The 17,015-nt window shown below is 46.3% G+C and overlaps 1 protein-coding gene and 1 long non-coding RNA gene across 2 annotated transcripts; both read left to right on the top strand.

Moving 5' to 3' along the window:
* Positions 1 to 7,651: 7,651 nt before the first annotated feature.
* Positions 7,652 to 8,637, top strand: LOC143364081 (uncharacterized). The gene is given in 4 exon segments (XM_076804594.1): positions 7,652 to 7,817; positions 7,820 to 7,865; positions 7,939 to 8,293; positions 8,392 to 8,637. Coding segments are annotated over 4 exon segments (690 nt in total). The 3' UTR covers positions 8,515 to 8,637.
* A 3,093-nt stretch (positions 8,638 to 11,730) lies between these two features.
* Positions 11,731 to 16,714, top strand: LOC143364085 (uncharacterized). Its single transcript, XR_013083984.1, has 5 exons — positions 11,731 to 11,789; positions 14,175 to 14,240; positions 14,317 to 14,394; positions 16,355 to 16,429; positions 16,521 to 16,714. It is a non-coding gene; the product is annotated as an uncharacterized LOC143364085 (long non-coding RNA).
* Positions 16,715 to 17,015: the final 301 nt, after the last annotated feature.

Here is a 17,015-nt window from a genome sequence, read left to right as displayed (position 1 = left end):
GGCGCAGTTGCCCCCCCTCTCGCGGGAAGAGGGACGCCACCACTCCCTCGAGCAGGTGGGGGTCCATCGACTCCGTCACCGGAGGCGCCCACGCGCGCAGCTTGTTCATGACAAGCTTGTACGGGCGCCCCCATGGATCGGAGTCCACCATGCCGACGAGCTCCGACCACGCGTCGGCCTTGGCCCGCGTGATAGCCCTGCGGAGAACCCCGAGCGCGGCTCGGTACTCCCCGCCGAGCCTCGCCGTCGCCTCCTCGTCGTCGCGCCTCCTACGCGCTCGGCCGTACCGACGCCGCGCGGCATTGCAGGCACGCCGGAGCTCCGCAATGCCGGCGGACTACCAGTACGCCGCCCTCCTGGGGGCGAACCGGCTGCGGGGCATGGCGATGTCGCACACCGCCGTCATTACCTCCCGCAGCCGCCTCGTCCCTTGCGCAGGCGCCAGCTCGGACAGGGCCGGCCCCGTCCATGTCGCCGCGGCTACCGCGGCCCCGAACGCGTCCGCGTCCAGCTCCCCTGTCCTATCCTATCCTCTATCCTATCCTATCCTCTCCTCTATCCTATCCTATCCACTATCCTATCCTATTCTCTATCCTATACTATCCTCTATCCTATCCTATCCTCTATCCTAATCATTCCCCTATCCTATCCTATCCTCTATCCTATCCTATCCTCTCCTCTATCCTATCCTATCCACTATCCTATCCTATCCTCTATCCTATCCTATCCTCAATCCTATCCTATCCTCTGTCCTATTCTATCCTCTATCCTATCCAATCCTGTATGGTATCCAATCCTCTATGGTATCCTATCCTCTATCCTATCCTATCCTCTATCCTATCCTATCCACTATCCTATCCTATTCTCTATCCTATACTATCCTCTATGCTATCCTATCCTCTATCCTATCCTATCCTCTCCTCTATCCTATCCTATCCTCTATCCTATCCTATCCTCTATCCTATCCAATCCTCTATGGTATCCGATCCTCTATCCTATCCTATCCTCTATCCTAATCAATCCCCTATCCTATCCTCTATCCTACCCCATCCTCTATCCTATCCTATTCTCACCTCTATCCTATCGAATCCTCTATCCTATCCAATCCTCTATCCTATCCTATCCTCTATCCTATCCTATCCTCTAACCTATCCAATCCTCTTTCATATATTATCCTCTATCCTATCCAATCCTCTATGGTATCCTATCCTCTATCCTATCCTATCCTCTATCCTATCAATCCCCTATCCTATCCTCTATCCTATCATATCCTCTCCTCTATCCTATCCTATCCTCTGTCCTCCCCTATCCGCTGTCGTATCCTCTCGGTTATCCTACCCTCTATCCTATTCAATCCCCTATCATATGCTCTATCCTATCCTATCCTCTATCCTATCCTATCCTCTATCCTAACCTATCCTCTATCCTATCCTATCCTCTATCCTATCCTACCCTCTATCCTATCCTATCCTATCCTCTATCCTATCCTATCCTCTATCCTATCCTATCCTCTATCCTATCCTATCCTCTATCCTATCCTATCCTTTATCCTATCCTATCCTTTATCCCATCCTATCCTATCCTCTATCCTCTACCCTATCGTATCCACTAGCCTATCCCATCGTCTATCCTATCCTATTATGTATCCTATCCTATCCTCTATCCTATAATATCCTCTATCCTATCCTATACTCGATCCTATCCTATTCTCTGTCCTATCCTATCCTCTATCCTATCCTATCCCCTACCCTATCCTGTCCCCTATCCTATCCTATCCTCTATCCTATCCTATCCTCAATCCTATCCTATCCCTTATCCTATCCTATCCTCTATCCTATAATATCCTCTATCCTATCCTATACTCTATCCTATCCCATCCTCTATCCTATCCTATTATCTATCCTATCCTATCCTATCCTCTATAATATCGTATCCTGTATCCTATCCTATCCACTATCCTATAATATCATCTGTCCTATCCTATTCGCTAACCTATCCTCTATCCTATCCTATCCTCTATCCTATCCAATCCTCTATCCTATCCTATCCTCTATCCTATCCAATCCTCCATTGTATCCTCTATCCTATCCTATCCTCTATCCTATCCAATCCTCTATGGTATCCAATCCTCTATGGTATCCTATCCTCTATCCTATCCTATCCTCTATCCTATTCAATCCCCTATCCTATCCTATCCTCTCCTTTATCCTATCCTATCCTCTAGCCTATCGTATCCTCTATCCTATCCAATCCTCTATCCTATACTATCCTCTATCCTATCCTATCCTCTATCCTATCCTATCCTCTACCCTATCCTATCCTCTATCCTATTCTATCCTCTATCCTATCCTCTATCCTACCTATCCTCTATCCTCTACCCTATCGTATCCTCTATCCTATCCCATCGTCTATCCTATCCTATTATCTATCCTATCCTATCCTCTATCCTATAATATCTACTATCCTATCCTATACTCTATCCTATCCTATCCTCTGTCCTATCCTATCCTCTATCCTATCCTATCCCCTATCCTATCCTGTCCCCTATCCTATCCTATTCTCTATCCTATACTATCCTCTATCCTATTTTTTTTTTTTTCTTTTTTTTTCGAGGAGGTAATCTCGTTACGGATACCCGAACCCCCCCCCCCCCCCGGGGCGGTGGTCCGGGTTATGTGGGACTCCTCGGCTGGTTGGTGCAACGCCGAGTATACCCACTAACTCCTCCCCGTCCGTCCCTAGACTCCTGGAGACACCCGTGCTCTGCGCGCGCATGTCAATCCGGTGTGCCCCCGCCTTAGCATACCACCCGGGGGGGGGGGGGGGGGACGCGGCCCTCTCCCGTACCTACTCTATCCGAAGGCACCACGCAACGGACGACGTGGCGCCTTCCCCCCCTGTTAGGCCGCCCGATGAGCATCCGGGCCCCCGCCCGAGATGCCCGGCGGCCTCCGGGGACGCCGTTGGTGACCGAGTGTAAGGGGATATCCGATCCCCTGCCTCGAGATCATCAAGGGCGTCCCCGCTCGCGTCAGAGGCGTCGCAACGGGGGTACGCCCCCGGGGCGTACCCTGCGCCGCCTCCCCCCCCCCTTTCGGCCGGGATCGTGATTACGCTCCCGATCCCGTTCCGCAGCCTCCTTCCGCAGCATAACCCACTCGCAGAAGGAAGCGAACCCCCTCCACGCCTCCTCGCCACCGGCTGCCGCAGCGACGACAGCCGGGAGCGAGAGGTCGTGGCCCACCGCGCGCCGCAGGGCACGGCGCTCTCCCCCCCCCCCCATGCCGGACACTCCTCCAGAGTGTGTTGCGCCGTGTCCCGCGGCTCGCCGCAGTGGTGACACGCCTCCTCGGTCTCCCTCCCGATGCGACACAGGTAGTCGCCGAAGCACCCGTGCCCGGTCATCACCTGCGTCACACGGTAAGAGACCCTATGCCCCATCCATCCCCTGTTCCATTGATCGAACACCGGGAGGATGTCCCGAACGGCCCGCCTCTCGCCCTCCCTCGTCCCGGGAAGGCTATCGCGCCACTCCCGGGCTGCGTGCCGCCGAGCATGTCGCCTGAGCTCATCCACCATGAGCCGCGCCTAATCCGGGGCCACCCCCCGGAGCCGGAGTTCCCTGGAGTGCGTATGCACATCCGCCAACACGCGGGCCTCCAGCTCGAGGGGGATCAGCCCCGACATCACCATCGCCGTCGCGTATGAAATGGTGCGGTACCCCCGCACGATGCCTATGGCCAGCCTGCGCTCGATGCGACGCAGCAGTGACCGTGTGCCGCCACTGCGCCCCCTAGCCAAGACATCGTGCGCCCATACAGGGGCTCCGCACAGGACCAAAACTCGCACCACCACCGCGAACAGACGACGCACCCGTCCACAGGGTCCCCCGAGATTCGGGAGAAGGCGACCGAGCGCAGCGGTCGCCCTCTCCGCCCGGGGCGCCAGCGACTCAAGGTGGCGGTCAAAACGCCACCGGCCGTCAAGCTCGAGTCCCAGGTACCGCATCTGGGACCCGACCTTGACCATCCCCTCCCCCACGCAGATCCAGCACTGGGGAGGCGCCGCCAACCGGGCCGAGCGGAGAAACCACATGGCCCTGGTTTTCTCGACGGACACCTCTAGGCCCAGCGACCGGATCGCGCGCACCGCGCGCCACGCGCCGCGCTCCGTCAGGCAGATGGCCTCCTTCGCAAATCTCCCGGTGGCCAATACCAGCGTGTCGTCGGCGTAACACGTCAGGCTGACCCCGGGAGGCATCTCCTCCCGCAGGACGCGATCCTACGCAAGATTCCACAGCAACGGGCCCAACACCGAGCCCTGCGGAACCCCGCGCACGACGCCCATGCGCACCATCCCGTACCGGCCGGGATACTCTATACCCCTGTCGGAGAGATAGCTCCCGATCACCCTTCTGAGATACAAAGGCACCCGGTGGAAGACCAGGGCCTCCATTATCCGATCCCAGGGGACGGTGTTGAACGCGTTAGCGATATCCAAGGATATCGCCAACGCAACACCGCCCCCCCCCCCCTCGTACAGGCCTCCGAGAGAGCCCTCACCCGCCGAATAGCGTCGACGGTGGAGAGACCCTCCCGGAAGCCGAATTGAACCCCGCTCAGATCGGGGACCCCTCCCGCCGACAGGTGCCGGACGAGGCGTCCAACGAGTACGCGCTCGAACAACTTCCCCGCCTCGTCCAGCAGACAAATTGGCCGGTACCCTGAGGGCGAGTCCCGGGACTTGCCCCCCTTCGGAAGGAGGACCAACCTGCCCGACTTCCACTCCGTGGGGAACACCCCCTCCCTCAGACAGCCGTTATACAGCTGCCGGAGTTCGGCGGCGAGTCCCCCCTCCAGGGCCAAGACCAACGCGCGGCCCGGCACCCCGTCCGGGCCCGGGGCCTTGCGGCCCACCCGCCGCGCCCTGGCCATCGCCTCACCCAGCTCGCCGGCCGACACCTCCCACTCTGTGGACCAGGAGAGAGGCTCCTGTTCCCAATGGGAGCGGCGCAGTTGTCCCCCCCTCTCGCGGGAAGAGGGACGCCACCACTCCCTCGAGCAGGTGGGGGTCCATCGACTCCGTCACCGGAGGCGCCCACGCGCGCAGCTTGTTCATGACAAGCTTGTACGGGCGCCCCCATGGATCGGAGTCCACCATGCCGACGAGCTCCGACCACGCGTCGGCCTTGGCCCGCGCGATAGCCCTGCGGAGAACCCCGAGCGCGGCTCGGTACTCCCTGCCGAGCCTCGCCGTCGCCTCCTCGTCGTCGCGCCTCCTACGCGCTCGGCCGTACCGGCGGCGCGCGGCATTGCAGGCCCGCCGGAGCTCCGCAATGCCGGCGGACCACCAGTACGCCGCCCTCCTGGGGGCGAACCGGCTGCGGGGCATGGCGGTGTCGCACACCGCCGTCATTACCTCCCGCAGCCGCCTCGCCCCTTGAACAGGCGCCAGCTCGGACAGGGCCGGCCCCGTCCATGTCGCCGCGGCTACCGCGGCCCTGAACGCGTCCGCGTCCAGCCGCTTCAAAGCCCATCGCGGCCGTCGGTGCCCCCGGCCCGGCCGGGAATCCCGCGCGTGGAGGGTGGGCCACACGTCCATGACGATGGGCGTATGGTCTGACTCAATGTCAATCTCCTCGGCCACCCTCCATCCCGACACCCGGCGCACGGCCGAGGGAGTCCCCCATGTTAATCAACCGGAGATCCAGGCCGGCCGCCCAGGTTAACACCTCGCTACCCCTAGTGGTCGTCCTGGGACTCCCCCACGATACCGCGTGGGCATTGAAGTCTCCCAAAACGAGAACCGGGCGGGCGCTGCACCGCGCGATGCAGCTGTTCAGCCCGCCCAGGAACCCCCGAAATTGATCGAGGCCACAGCTCGGCGAGATGTAGATCCCGACAAGCGCGATGTCCCCCCATTGCACCGCCACGAATCCCTCGCCCCGCTCCAGAAGGGTGACCGACGGGGACCCGGGGCGGCTTCCCGCCACTATTACTACGGAGCCGATCTCGTCCCCCACCCAGAAGGGGTGTTCGGGGACGGCGTACGGCTCCGCCGCAACTGCCAGCCCAGCCCCCCACTCGCGCACGGCTTGGACAAACAGGTCCTGTGCCGCGCGCGAGTGATTGAGGTTCGCCTGCAGAACCGGAGTAGGATTAAAAGTACCTACTCTAACATGGGCTCTGCAGAGTCCCCTCCCTGGGAGGGCTGGACCCCCGGCGCCGTCTGCGGCCGCTGCGCGGATGCAGCCCCAGACGCGCCCTTCTCTTTCGTCGCCGCGCGGCCCCTCTTGGGAGCCGGGGCACACGCTTTGGCCCCGAATCTATGGCCCGATGGTCTCCCCAGGTCCGCGCAGAGCGGACACCTGAGGGCGGCCTTACAGGCCGAAGCCCGGTGCTCCGCCGCCCCGCAGCGGTAGCACAACGCGCCTCTGTCGACCGCGCTCTTGCATGTCGCCCGCGTGTGCCCCGTCTCCAAGCGACGGAAGCATTGGAGGGGCCGCTCCCTCAGCGCCTCGACGCGGGCCGAGGACCAGCCGACCAGCAGCCGGCCTCCCGCCAACACTTTCTTGACGGCCGCGAGGGGGCCCTGGGCCCAACAGGAGCCCAGCGCCTGCTCCGAGGCGGGTCTGCGGATCTCGCCGACCCGGAACTCCGCCGCGGAACACCCCCCCCCCCCCCCCGCCGCCAGCGCCGCCGCTACGTCCCCGGACGACACCGAGTCGTCCAGGCCCGCCACGCGCACCTCGCCGCGCTTGACCGCCTGGGAGACCTTAACCCCGGTCCCCCCAAGCGCCTGTACTATCCTCTATCCTATCCTATCCTCTATCCTATCCTAGTGTTTTGTTTCGATTGTTATTTTCGATTGTTCAGTAGTTCTCTGTTGTTCCCGTCTATTTTGTTCTGATACTGATACAATAATAACAAAACACTACGAATACGTTCATTGCAGGTGCTTGACTGGTGCACAACTCGTCGGTAGTGTAAATTGAATTTTTGAAGTAGATTTTCTGTACTAGATTCAATTTAACGTAATACATAGAAACGACAAAACGTAATATATTAATAGCGCAGCTTTTATTTGTGTAACTGATATCCATGTAAGTACTTATGGTTGATACAAACTTAAAGATTTCTCTGGCGTTTCAAAGCTTTGTGGAAGTATGGAATTCAACAATTGTTTTTCCATACCTTTATAATGCAATCTCTTGTGTAATATTTTTTCTACATACTTTTTCATGATCTCGATTATTTGATACCATTAATTATTGTGATATATCTTTTACAGCTGTGAAATATAACACAAAATGGAGATTTTAAATGGCAAAAGAGAGAATACTTTCTTATACATTTACGAAGGGTATTCTTATCACAAAAATTCTAAAAATCCCAACATTTATCGCTGTTCAAGTCGTCAGACACAACAATGTACAGGGACACTACTTTACGAAAATGGACAATTTGTTCTCCAAACGCAACACACACACTGTAGCAACCGGCAATATGCAGAAGTGTTAAAATTAAAATCAGTAATTCTAGAAGAATGTCGAAGAACTCCTTCAATAAATAATAAAATCATTTTTGACAATATTTGTCGCACGAATCCAGATGCAGCAGCACATATTTCATACAACAGCTTAAAATCTATTATGTCTAGAGAAAAGTTAAAGTCTCGGCCACCACTACCAAAAACTGTACAGAGTACGCATGAAATACTTGAAAATTATGATGTTCTGAAGGACCTTTATAAGGTATGCGCTATTTCAAGTGATAATAAATACGCGCTGATATTTTCAAATACCACACTCTTAACTGCATTAGAAAATGCCAAAGAAATTTACATGGATGGTACTTTTTCTGTAAGTATTAAAGGTAAACAATTTATGTGGTTAATACTTTTCAAGTGAAGAGAGTTGTTTGATTTTGATCATTTCTGATCTCTTGTTAGGTTATCCCACGAATGCCTCCTTTCCATCAGCTGTATACGGTGCACATACGTTACAATGATACGGTACGTATACCACTATTGGTCATTCTTGTTTGGCTTATCTCATACTATCAAACTAAAAAGTGATGACAATTTACAGGGAATCGCTACCATTTTTGCTCTATGCGAATGTCGTACTGCGGCAATGTATAGAGCAATATGGAGGAAAATAGTTTCTCTTGTTCCACAACTACAACATAATTTAGAAACTGTTATGTGTGATTATGAAAGAGCGGCTATACAAACTATAGAAGAACAGTTTCCAAGAGTTACCATCGATGGTTGTTGGTTTCACTTTAATCAGGTACAATATAACTGTTAACATTATTCACGTATTTTTTCATAATTTGTCTCACGAACGTGCTCAATGAAGAATTGAATGGTCTTTTTCTTATTATTCAGGCTCTATTGAAGAAATGGAGGAAGTTGGGTTTACACAGAGCACCAAGGGAAATTCTATCGATGGCTATGACAATGGCCTTAATTCCATCGGACATGTTTTTACAAGCATTGCATGAAATGTAATTAATAGCTGATCGCTTATGTGGTACTTACCCGAATGTGCTGCTGTTTATGGCCTATCTACGCAGTGTGTGGCTACCTATTTCTGCAGGGGTCAGCGTATATGGCTGTGCAGTGAGAACTAATAACCTGGTTGAATCTTTTCACAGTGCTGTAATCAGGAAATTAAGGATTGCTCATCCAAATTTTTGGGTTTTCATAGGTATAAATATCATTATTATTCATGTAGTTAATTTATGTTTACCATTACTAATAGGATGAATAGACGATATAAGATTAAAGGGGGGGAAAATATATATGAAATGTGTGGAAATGCAAGTTATATTACAGAATATAATGTATTTTGTTTCTTATATCTTTTGTGATATGTCACACAGCAATACATGATTAATAATAAATAACTTACATTTACAGTCAACCAAAAATTTCATTTCTGACGGGCAGCTGTGCGTGCAAATGACCCATGTTCTGACGTCCAACTGCCGTCGAATTTGCCGTTGGTGCGCGGGAGCCTCTATCGACGTATAGGTGTCCATTCTATGTATTTCATAACTTTGTGCGACATCCTTGTCTCTCCTACAGAGCTGTGACAGAAACGGAGATATGTCACTCATGGGAGAGACAAAGGCAGAGATTAACCAAGTGGCTTATTTTTCGATGAAGCTCAACGGATTTGTTGAAGCGAAGAAGCAATATTTTTTAATAATTTTTGTGTTGAAATATTCTTTGTTCTATTTCGGGTAACTGTACAGAGCCTTTTTTTTCAATTTGGCTCTTGAAACTTTATAAATGATAAAAGTGTACGTTTTTATAGAAGAAATTTTTTTGTACACTTTTTCCAAAAAAGGGGTCTGTAAGGTTACCCGAAATAGAACAACGAATATTTCAACACAAAAATTATTTAAAAACATTGCTTCTTCGCTTCAAAAAATCCGTTGAGCTTCATCGAAAAATCAAATTGCGCTGTTACTTCCGCACACCAACGGCAGATTCGACGGCAGTTGGACGTCAGAACATGGGCCGTCTGCGCGCACAGCTGTCCGTCAGAAATGAAATTTTTGGTTGACTGGGTGTTTCTTCAGATGATGGATAGGTGTTTGACACTTTTACTCCAACTTACGTACAGTATTACAATGACGTAGATTAATAGATTCAGGAGCATAAATATCCTTACGCATGTTTATTTTATTTCGATTCGTGTAATTGTTTTCATTAGTTATAAAATTACAAATAATTTATTTAGAAAAATTTTATTTGAGTAAGTCTTCATTTTATATTTATCTTAAACATTAAATCGACGTTTTCATTTTGATGTAATAATATCAATATGATATTTCGATGCAGTTATTCAATGTGCACATAATTTGTTTCCTTTCATTGTTAGTTTTTTAACAAATTTTTCTAAGTGTATGGTGTTTACTTTGATTGTTTTTGTGTACGTTCATATTTTGATTTGCATTGTAATATTTTAAACGATGTGGTTAAATAATCAAGATCCAAACATAGATACATTTTTAAACACTATATATTGGTTATTCTGTAAATCAGCTTCTACACAATTTTCATTTAAGGATGTTGTTATATAATCCACATCAAACTAACAGTTCAAACATATAGCGATGCTTCTATTGCAACGATAAATATATCAACTCACCAGATTCTGGAATGTAATGAAATACATCTATTTTTCTAATCATTTTAATGATATAAGCTTGATGTGGTTTTTTATTTTTAAATGCAGATAATTTAATAAATCTGATTGGGGATCAGGAAATAAGCTATAAAAGATTACACTGTCCAACACCAAAAAAATTTTGCAATACCTGTTGGGTGATTCTTATACACTTTGTCATCCTAAAACCGAATCTGAAAGTAGAATTGCTCCATCACGCAACGTTTTCGAAAAATTTTGATTTTTGTAAAAATGCCCGATTTTGATACGAAACGACGTGTTACGCAAAAACTAAATACGCGAGAAAGTTCAAATTTGAGTCAAGAGATAGAGGGGACTCTCCTCTACATATTCATATAGTCAATTATATTTTTATGTACTTCCTAATAGTTGTAAATGGTTGTTAAAGTTTGAAAATGTGCCGACGCGGGTACTTTGTACGCTCTATTTTTGTATTTATGTGAAAAATCCTTTATCTAGCAGGAATTTACCTTTACCATTTACCTGCGGATGCTTGCTGATTACTGCTGGACACTTATTATTGAAAATCGGGATACCAGGAACAAACGTCAAGCAAGGCGGAAACATTTTTAATTTGTTTACATCAGAAATAGGTAAGTTTTTGTATTCAATTTTCTTTATTAAGCATTTCCACAATGAAATGTGAATATAACTCGTATTTTTATAATCTTTTGTAATGATTGGCACCCAAAAAGACAAAAAAAAATGTATTTAATTAAGCATAGTAAGCAAAGACATACTTGAGTGGTACCAACGTCGACTACGCATAGCGACGGCCCTGGCGAGTCGCGAAAAGGCTGCAATGGCCGTCTGGCGCGAACGCGTCGCGCACACGCTGTCAATTAACATTTTCTGATCCTTCTCGTACATTAAGGGAACCAAATACTTTTCGTGAATGGTTTCTTTACCAGAAATGTCTGTAGAATGCATTCCTGTATAGTAAATTCCTGCTAGATAAAGGATTTTTCACATAAATACAAAAATAGAGCGTACAAAGTACCCGCGTCGGCACATTTTCAAACTTTAACAACCATTTACAACTATTAGGAAGTACATAAAAATATAATTGACTATATGAATATGTAGAGGAGAGTCCCCTCTATCTCTTGACTCAAATTTGAACTTTCTCGCGTATTTAGTTTTTGCGTAACACGTCGTTTCGTATCAAAATCGGGCATTTTTACAAAAATCAAAATTTTTCGAAAACGTTGCGTGATGGAGCAATTCTACTTTCAGATTCGGTTTTAGGATGACAAAGTGTATAAGAATCACCCAACAGGTATTGCAAAACTCGAAAAAAGTTTAATTTTGTTGGACAGTGTTATTGAACAATGAAAAAATAAGGATTATACGAAAACGCACAAATACAACGAAGAATAAAAAAATAACAATGGCACAAGATAATTTAATGTCTGGGACACTGCCGCTGGATCAATTTTTACTTTTCTTCAGCAATGATTATAAACAAGAGCAATACGAGACTGATTTAATGTCAGTAAAAATTTATTATATTTTACATGATATATTACAGACTCTAACGAAGATGATGAATGTAACGAACTTCTTCCAGAAACATTGTTTGCAGGTACTTTCTTTTCAGCGCACGCAATATGTCTGTTACTGGTGCAAGAAATGTCAATGTCAGTTTTTTCGAAGTAAAGATATTACCACTTAGAAATATGTTAAAATAATTGCTGACACAGAAGTTTCTACTTCTCCAAATTTTTCCAATACATATAAAGAAACAATTAATGCTTGTGCTATTTGTGTTTTTTCCCCAAAGAAGCAAGTTTATTGAACAAGTTTAATTAATGACAAATTTTGATGTTGGAATTGTTACGTATGGAGACGTTCTCCACGTTCCTTTCGATTAGAATTTGTAATCTCTTTTCTGAGAACGAAAAGCGTCCCAACAGGCCCCCTTTATTAACGAAAGATACTGTATGCCTTCTTTATATCAAAATCTCTAGACCCTCCCTTCTGGCATCCGTTAATTAATATCCTGATAGGAAATAGCTCGGATAACCTTCATTAACCCCTTTTAACGAAAATCTAACTGAGGCCTGGTTTTCATTAGAACTGACAAAAAATGTGACTGTGACCCTACGTACATTAAATCTTAAACAGAGTACCCCTTTCATTTTCAAGGTATATAAACCCGTTCATTTTCATCCTCTTTGGTTAGTCGAGAAGCGGTTCAGTCGAGATTTAGACGCGGTCCAGTACTCGTGCAGTTACGTCGCGTCAATTCTAGTGAGATCGGGTTAAAGTCCCTTTCGAATCAATTCGTAACCTTATAGATTCCGTTAGTTCGGTATATATTCTATTTGGCATTCAACAATCGCTATCTAACCCCGCATTGCCAGTGCGTCAACACCGTGCATCATAGGTAACAAATTCTCAAATCGTACATTCACTCGCGACACAAACAACAACATTTGTAATTATTATGTTAAATCAGAATATATTTGTCTTGTTTGTTAACTCGCGTAATATACAACCCTTAATTATTGCCTAATATCCTAATCGAATAATTGAACGTTCCCACTTGATACAATCTTACCGCTCGGATTATATCAATTAAATTATATATAAGTTACGAGGCTTACTAATCATAAATTGAAATCAACGAAGATTTCTCCCACCTAGTGGCTCCCCGGTTACGCATTGGGTGCGTCCACGAAAACTAAAGTCGCCTTCATCAGAGTCTGGCATCGTACAGAAACCAATTTACGTTCGTTCTGCGCATCTTCGCTCTTATTGGCTCCCTTCCCAATGCACTACGCATGCGCGGAGCGGACTGATGTGACGCCATGTCCGGCAGCGGCATTCGCAACCAAATACGCGGTGTGTCAAAGTGTTTCGGATGCGAATTTAAATAGCGAAAGGTTCTGGCAATCGTCACTTAAATGACCAGGACCTCAACCCGACCTCCTATGGCATGCACTTGGGAAGGATGGAATTTCCGCGTCCGAAAATTCCCACATTCCCACACACCATGGTCGCTTTATTTACATTTTTCAACTAAAAACGTAAAGAAAGAATTCATTTACATTTTCCGACATTATACAGTTAATTATCGAGGTTGAAAAAATTATATTACTATAGTCCAATCCTTTCTAAATAAAACAAAAAAAAATTTAGCGCAATCGGACAAACAGTTCCTAAGATAAAAATTCGTAAATGAAGCCCATTTTCGCCACTCATTTCCTACCCACTTCTTCTGCCTATTAATCTGTACTTTTGTTCTACCACGTATATTAATCTCGCAGTCTACAAAGTGGGGACTGAGTAGTGGAGTAGGGAGTCTGAGAAGCTCACAGCGCCCCCAACGTCTTCCGGGCTGCACGAAATAGTGCCAGACTCTGATGAACACGACTTTATACCATCCTAGCGGATCCCTGTTTTGTCATTGGGTTCTTCCGTATCCTAGCAGCTCCCTGGTTTCGCATCAGGTGCGTCTGTGAGTTTTCCACCTTCCTTTCATATCGGGTTCGCCGCGTGTCCAACCTAGTGACTCCCCAATTTCGCATTGGGTGCGTTCGCGAAGTTTCATCCTCCTAGTAGCTCCTCGGTTTCGCATCGGGTGCGTCTGCGTTTGACTCCAACCTCCCAGAGGTTCCCTGATTACGCATCAGGTGCGTCCTCGACGTCAACTATCCTAGTGGCTCCCCGATCTCGCATTGGGTGCGTCCACGTACCTAACTAACAAATTGAAACCATATTCCTGGGGTAACAACCCCTCGCCGGCCTCTCGCGTTGCTCGCAGCCCTGGCTCGTAACAGCATATACAAATGCCATTACAGTCATGTTTAGGGAGAATTTGAGATTGTCATTTTATATATGTAATTCTTCACAAATTCAATACCAGGTTGAACTCACTTTTACAAAAATATGACATTGACACTTCTTGCATCAGGCCACTGTATATTTTCTTTGTTGTTGTTTTGATCCACTTTCACTTTTTCAGAAGAGGTTTTCACTGCGTCCACTGAAGAATATAATGAACTTCCTCCAGAAATACCATTCGTTACAGGTACTTCCTTTGCAGCAAAAGTAATTGTATATTAATTATTATTCTTATTTTTGTTTACTTTCTTCCGCCTTTTCAGAAGAGACACTCATTGTGTCTATTAATGAGTCCTATAAGAATCAGGAAACACAAACTACAAGCACTTTCACGATAGACGGTATATACAGGGTGGCCCACATAACTCTGAACAGCTCAATATCTCGAAAACTATGCCATCGATTTTAAAGTTCTTAGTCTTAAATTGCATGGAACTGAAGGGCCTTTCTGACTACATAAACGTGAAGTGGCCTCCCTTCCCCTTTAACGGGGGAGGGGAGGTACCTTTGTAATTTTAAATGGAACCCCCCATAAAATGTTACATATTTAGATTCTACTGGAAAAAACAAGTCAATTTTGTCTGAAACATTTTTTTGTCAGATACTTCCATGATGAGATATAACAGTTTGAAGTTTCGAGTTGTAGGTACTTAAAGCGCTCGGAAATAGCGTTATGGAATTATACGCGCTTGAGTCCTTTGCTTATTCATGAAGAAACACAAACAATAATATTTACAATTCTTGAGTTTGACTCACTTATCTATGAAAACGTTTTCAGTTTAGAGCTGTTATTCAGGCAGTAACATTGTGATTATGGCTACTTTTGGCACAGAAGTGAATATGTTATTAACGTTAGGTGAATGCCAAAAAAATTATCGGCGTGCAGCAGTGATGTTTTTTGAACGTTATGGGATCAAAAAATGTCACGCAACATTTCATAATTTAGAAAAGCGGCTTCGCGAGCACGGTGAATTGTGTAAAAAAACTCGCAATAAACCTAAAGCTGTCACTAATGAAAATAATAGTGCCAGTATTCTTGCTGCAATTACATTAAATCCTCATATTAGTCAACGTACACTTGCAAAAACATCACATATTAGTCGTTCATGAATTCAACGAATTTTGAAACGGCAAAAGTATCATCCATATCACATGGTTTTATCACAAGAGCTTTCGATAGCAGATTACGATCACCGCGTAAGATTTTGTGAGTGGCTGCAGGGTGTTGTGGAAAATGACTTTTTGTGCAAAATACTTTTTTCCGATGAGGCCACTTTTATGAATTCAGGGCATGTAAATAGACATAATCTGCATTATTGGGCCGTGGAAAACCCAAATTGGATGCGATGTGTTCCCTTTCAACATCGATGGTCTTTAAATGTTTGGTGTGGCCTAATAGGAGATTTTGTGATTGGACCTTATTTTTTTCAAGAAACTGTAACATCTGCAAGTTATTGTGATTTCTTAAAAAATCATTTGCCTGCGCTTTTGGAAGATGTGCCACTGCACGTTAGAAGAGAAATGTGGTTCCAACAAGACGGCGCTCCTCCACATTTTGCAATCATCACCAGGCAATTTTTGAACGAAAAATTTGGGAACAAATGGATAGGTCGTGGGGGACCTCGTCAATGGCCTCCTCGATCCCCCGATCTAACACCATTAGATTTTTTCTTATGGGGATATGTAAAGGACAAAGTTATGTTTGAACCACCGACGACAAAAGAGGATATGAAACAAAGAATACGTGACGTTTGCGCTTCAGTGACTCCCGAAATGTTAAAAAATGTTAGAACAACTTTGATGTTTCGAGTAAATAAATGTTTACAAGCCCGTGGTGGACATTTTGAACATTTAATTTAAAGTACATTTTATTTCTTCACGAATAAGCAAAGGACTCAAGCGCGTATAATTCCATAACGCTATTTCCGAGCGCTTCAAGTACCTACAACTCGAAACTTCAAACTGTTATATCTCATCATGGAAGTATCTGACAAAAAAATGTTTCAGACAAAATTGACTTGTTTTTTCCAGTAGAATCTAAATATGTAACATTTTATAGGGGGTTCCATTTAAAATTACAAAGGTACCTCCCCTCCCCCGTTAAAAGGGAAGGGAGGCCACTTCACGTTTATGTAGTCAGAAAGGCCCTTCAGTTCCATGCAATTTAAGACTAAGAACTTTAAAATCGATGGCATAGTTTTCGAGATATTGTGCTGTTCAGAGTTATGTGGGCCACCCTGTATACTATGCCCATTTTCTCTTATATTCGTGATATCCTTTTTTATATATATCCGTTTTTAGAGTATAGTGGCGCATAGTCGACCGAAAATCATGTATGTGCCCAAAACGTATATGAAGTTACTACAGCTATAGAGAGTACGTATATACTGTTTATTATTTATTATGTGTTATAAAAGATAATTTAATTTTAAAGACGGTGCATTTTCTACATTTTCATTTATTGTAGATAATAAGAGGCAGAAACCTGTTTCTAGAAAAGAAACTCTTGGGAGCAACATGAGCCCGCAAGTTGTTCTGGAAAAAATCCATATACAGAAAAAACTCAATAAACAAAACAAAAGGTGTAAATCTACACGACAAACAACTTCCAGTTTTTCCGAATAAATGAATTTGTTTTCTTATTATGTTTAAAACAAGCAATTCATCCCTTCGTCTCCTCTTATTGGGATAACTGGTGAGGGGGCCCGACGTTCACACCGAGCCGTAAAACAGCTCAAAAACTTACAAATTAGGTAGCATGGCCCGTCTCATCAATGATGACCGACCCGTCTAATAAGTCGACGACTGAAAATGGACCGGGCCGAATAAAACAGAGGGGACGGCTGAAAAACGAGGAAAATTGCAACCCGCTAAAGGGCCGAGTGCCGGCAGCGCCAATTGTGACACTGGTGATGAAAGATCCGGTGTGCCTTAAGGAAGCGAGGGGCGGCCGAGCCGCCCC

This window comes from Halictus rubicundus, unplaced genomic scaffold (genome assembly GCF_050948215.1).
Source record: "Halictus rubicundus isolate RS-2024b unplaced genomic scaffold, iyHalRubi1_principal scaffold0254, whole genome shotgun sequence".
Lineage (NCBI taxonomy): Eukaryota > Metazoa > Arthropoda > Insecta > Hymenoptera > Halictidae > Halictus > Halictus rubicundus.
The sequence above is the reverse complement of the archived record's forward strand: the minus strand, read 5'-3'. Positions and strand labels throughout refer to the sequence as shown.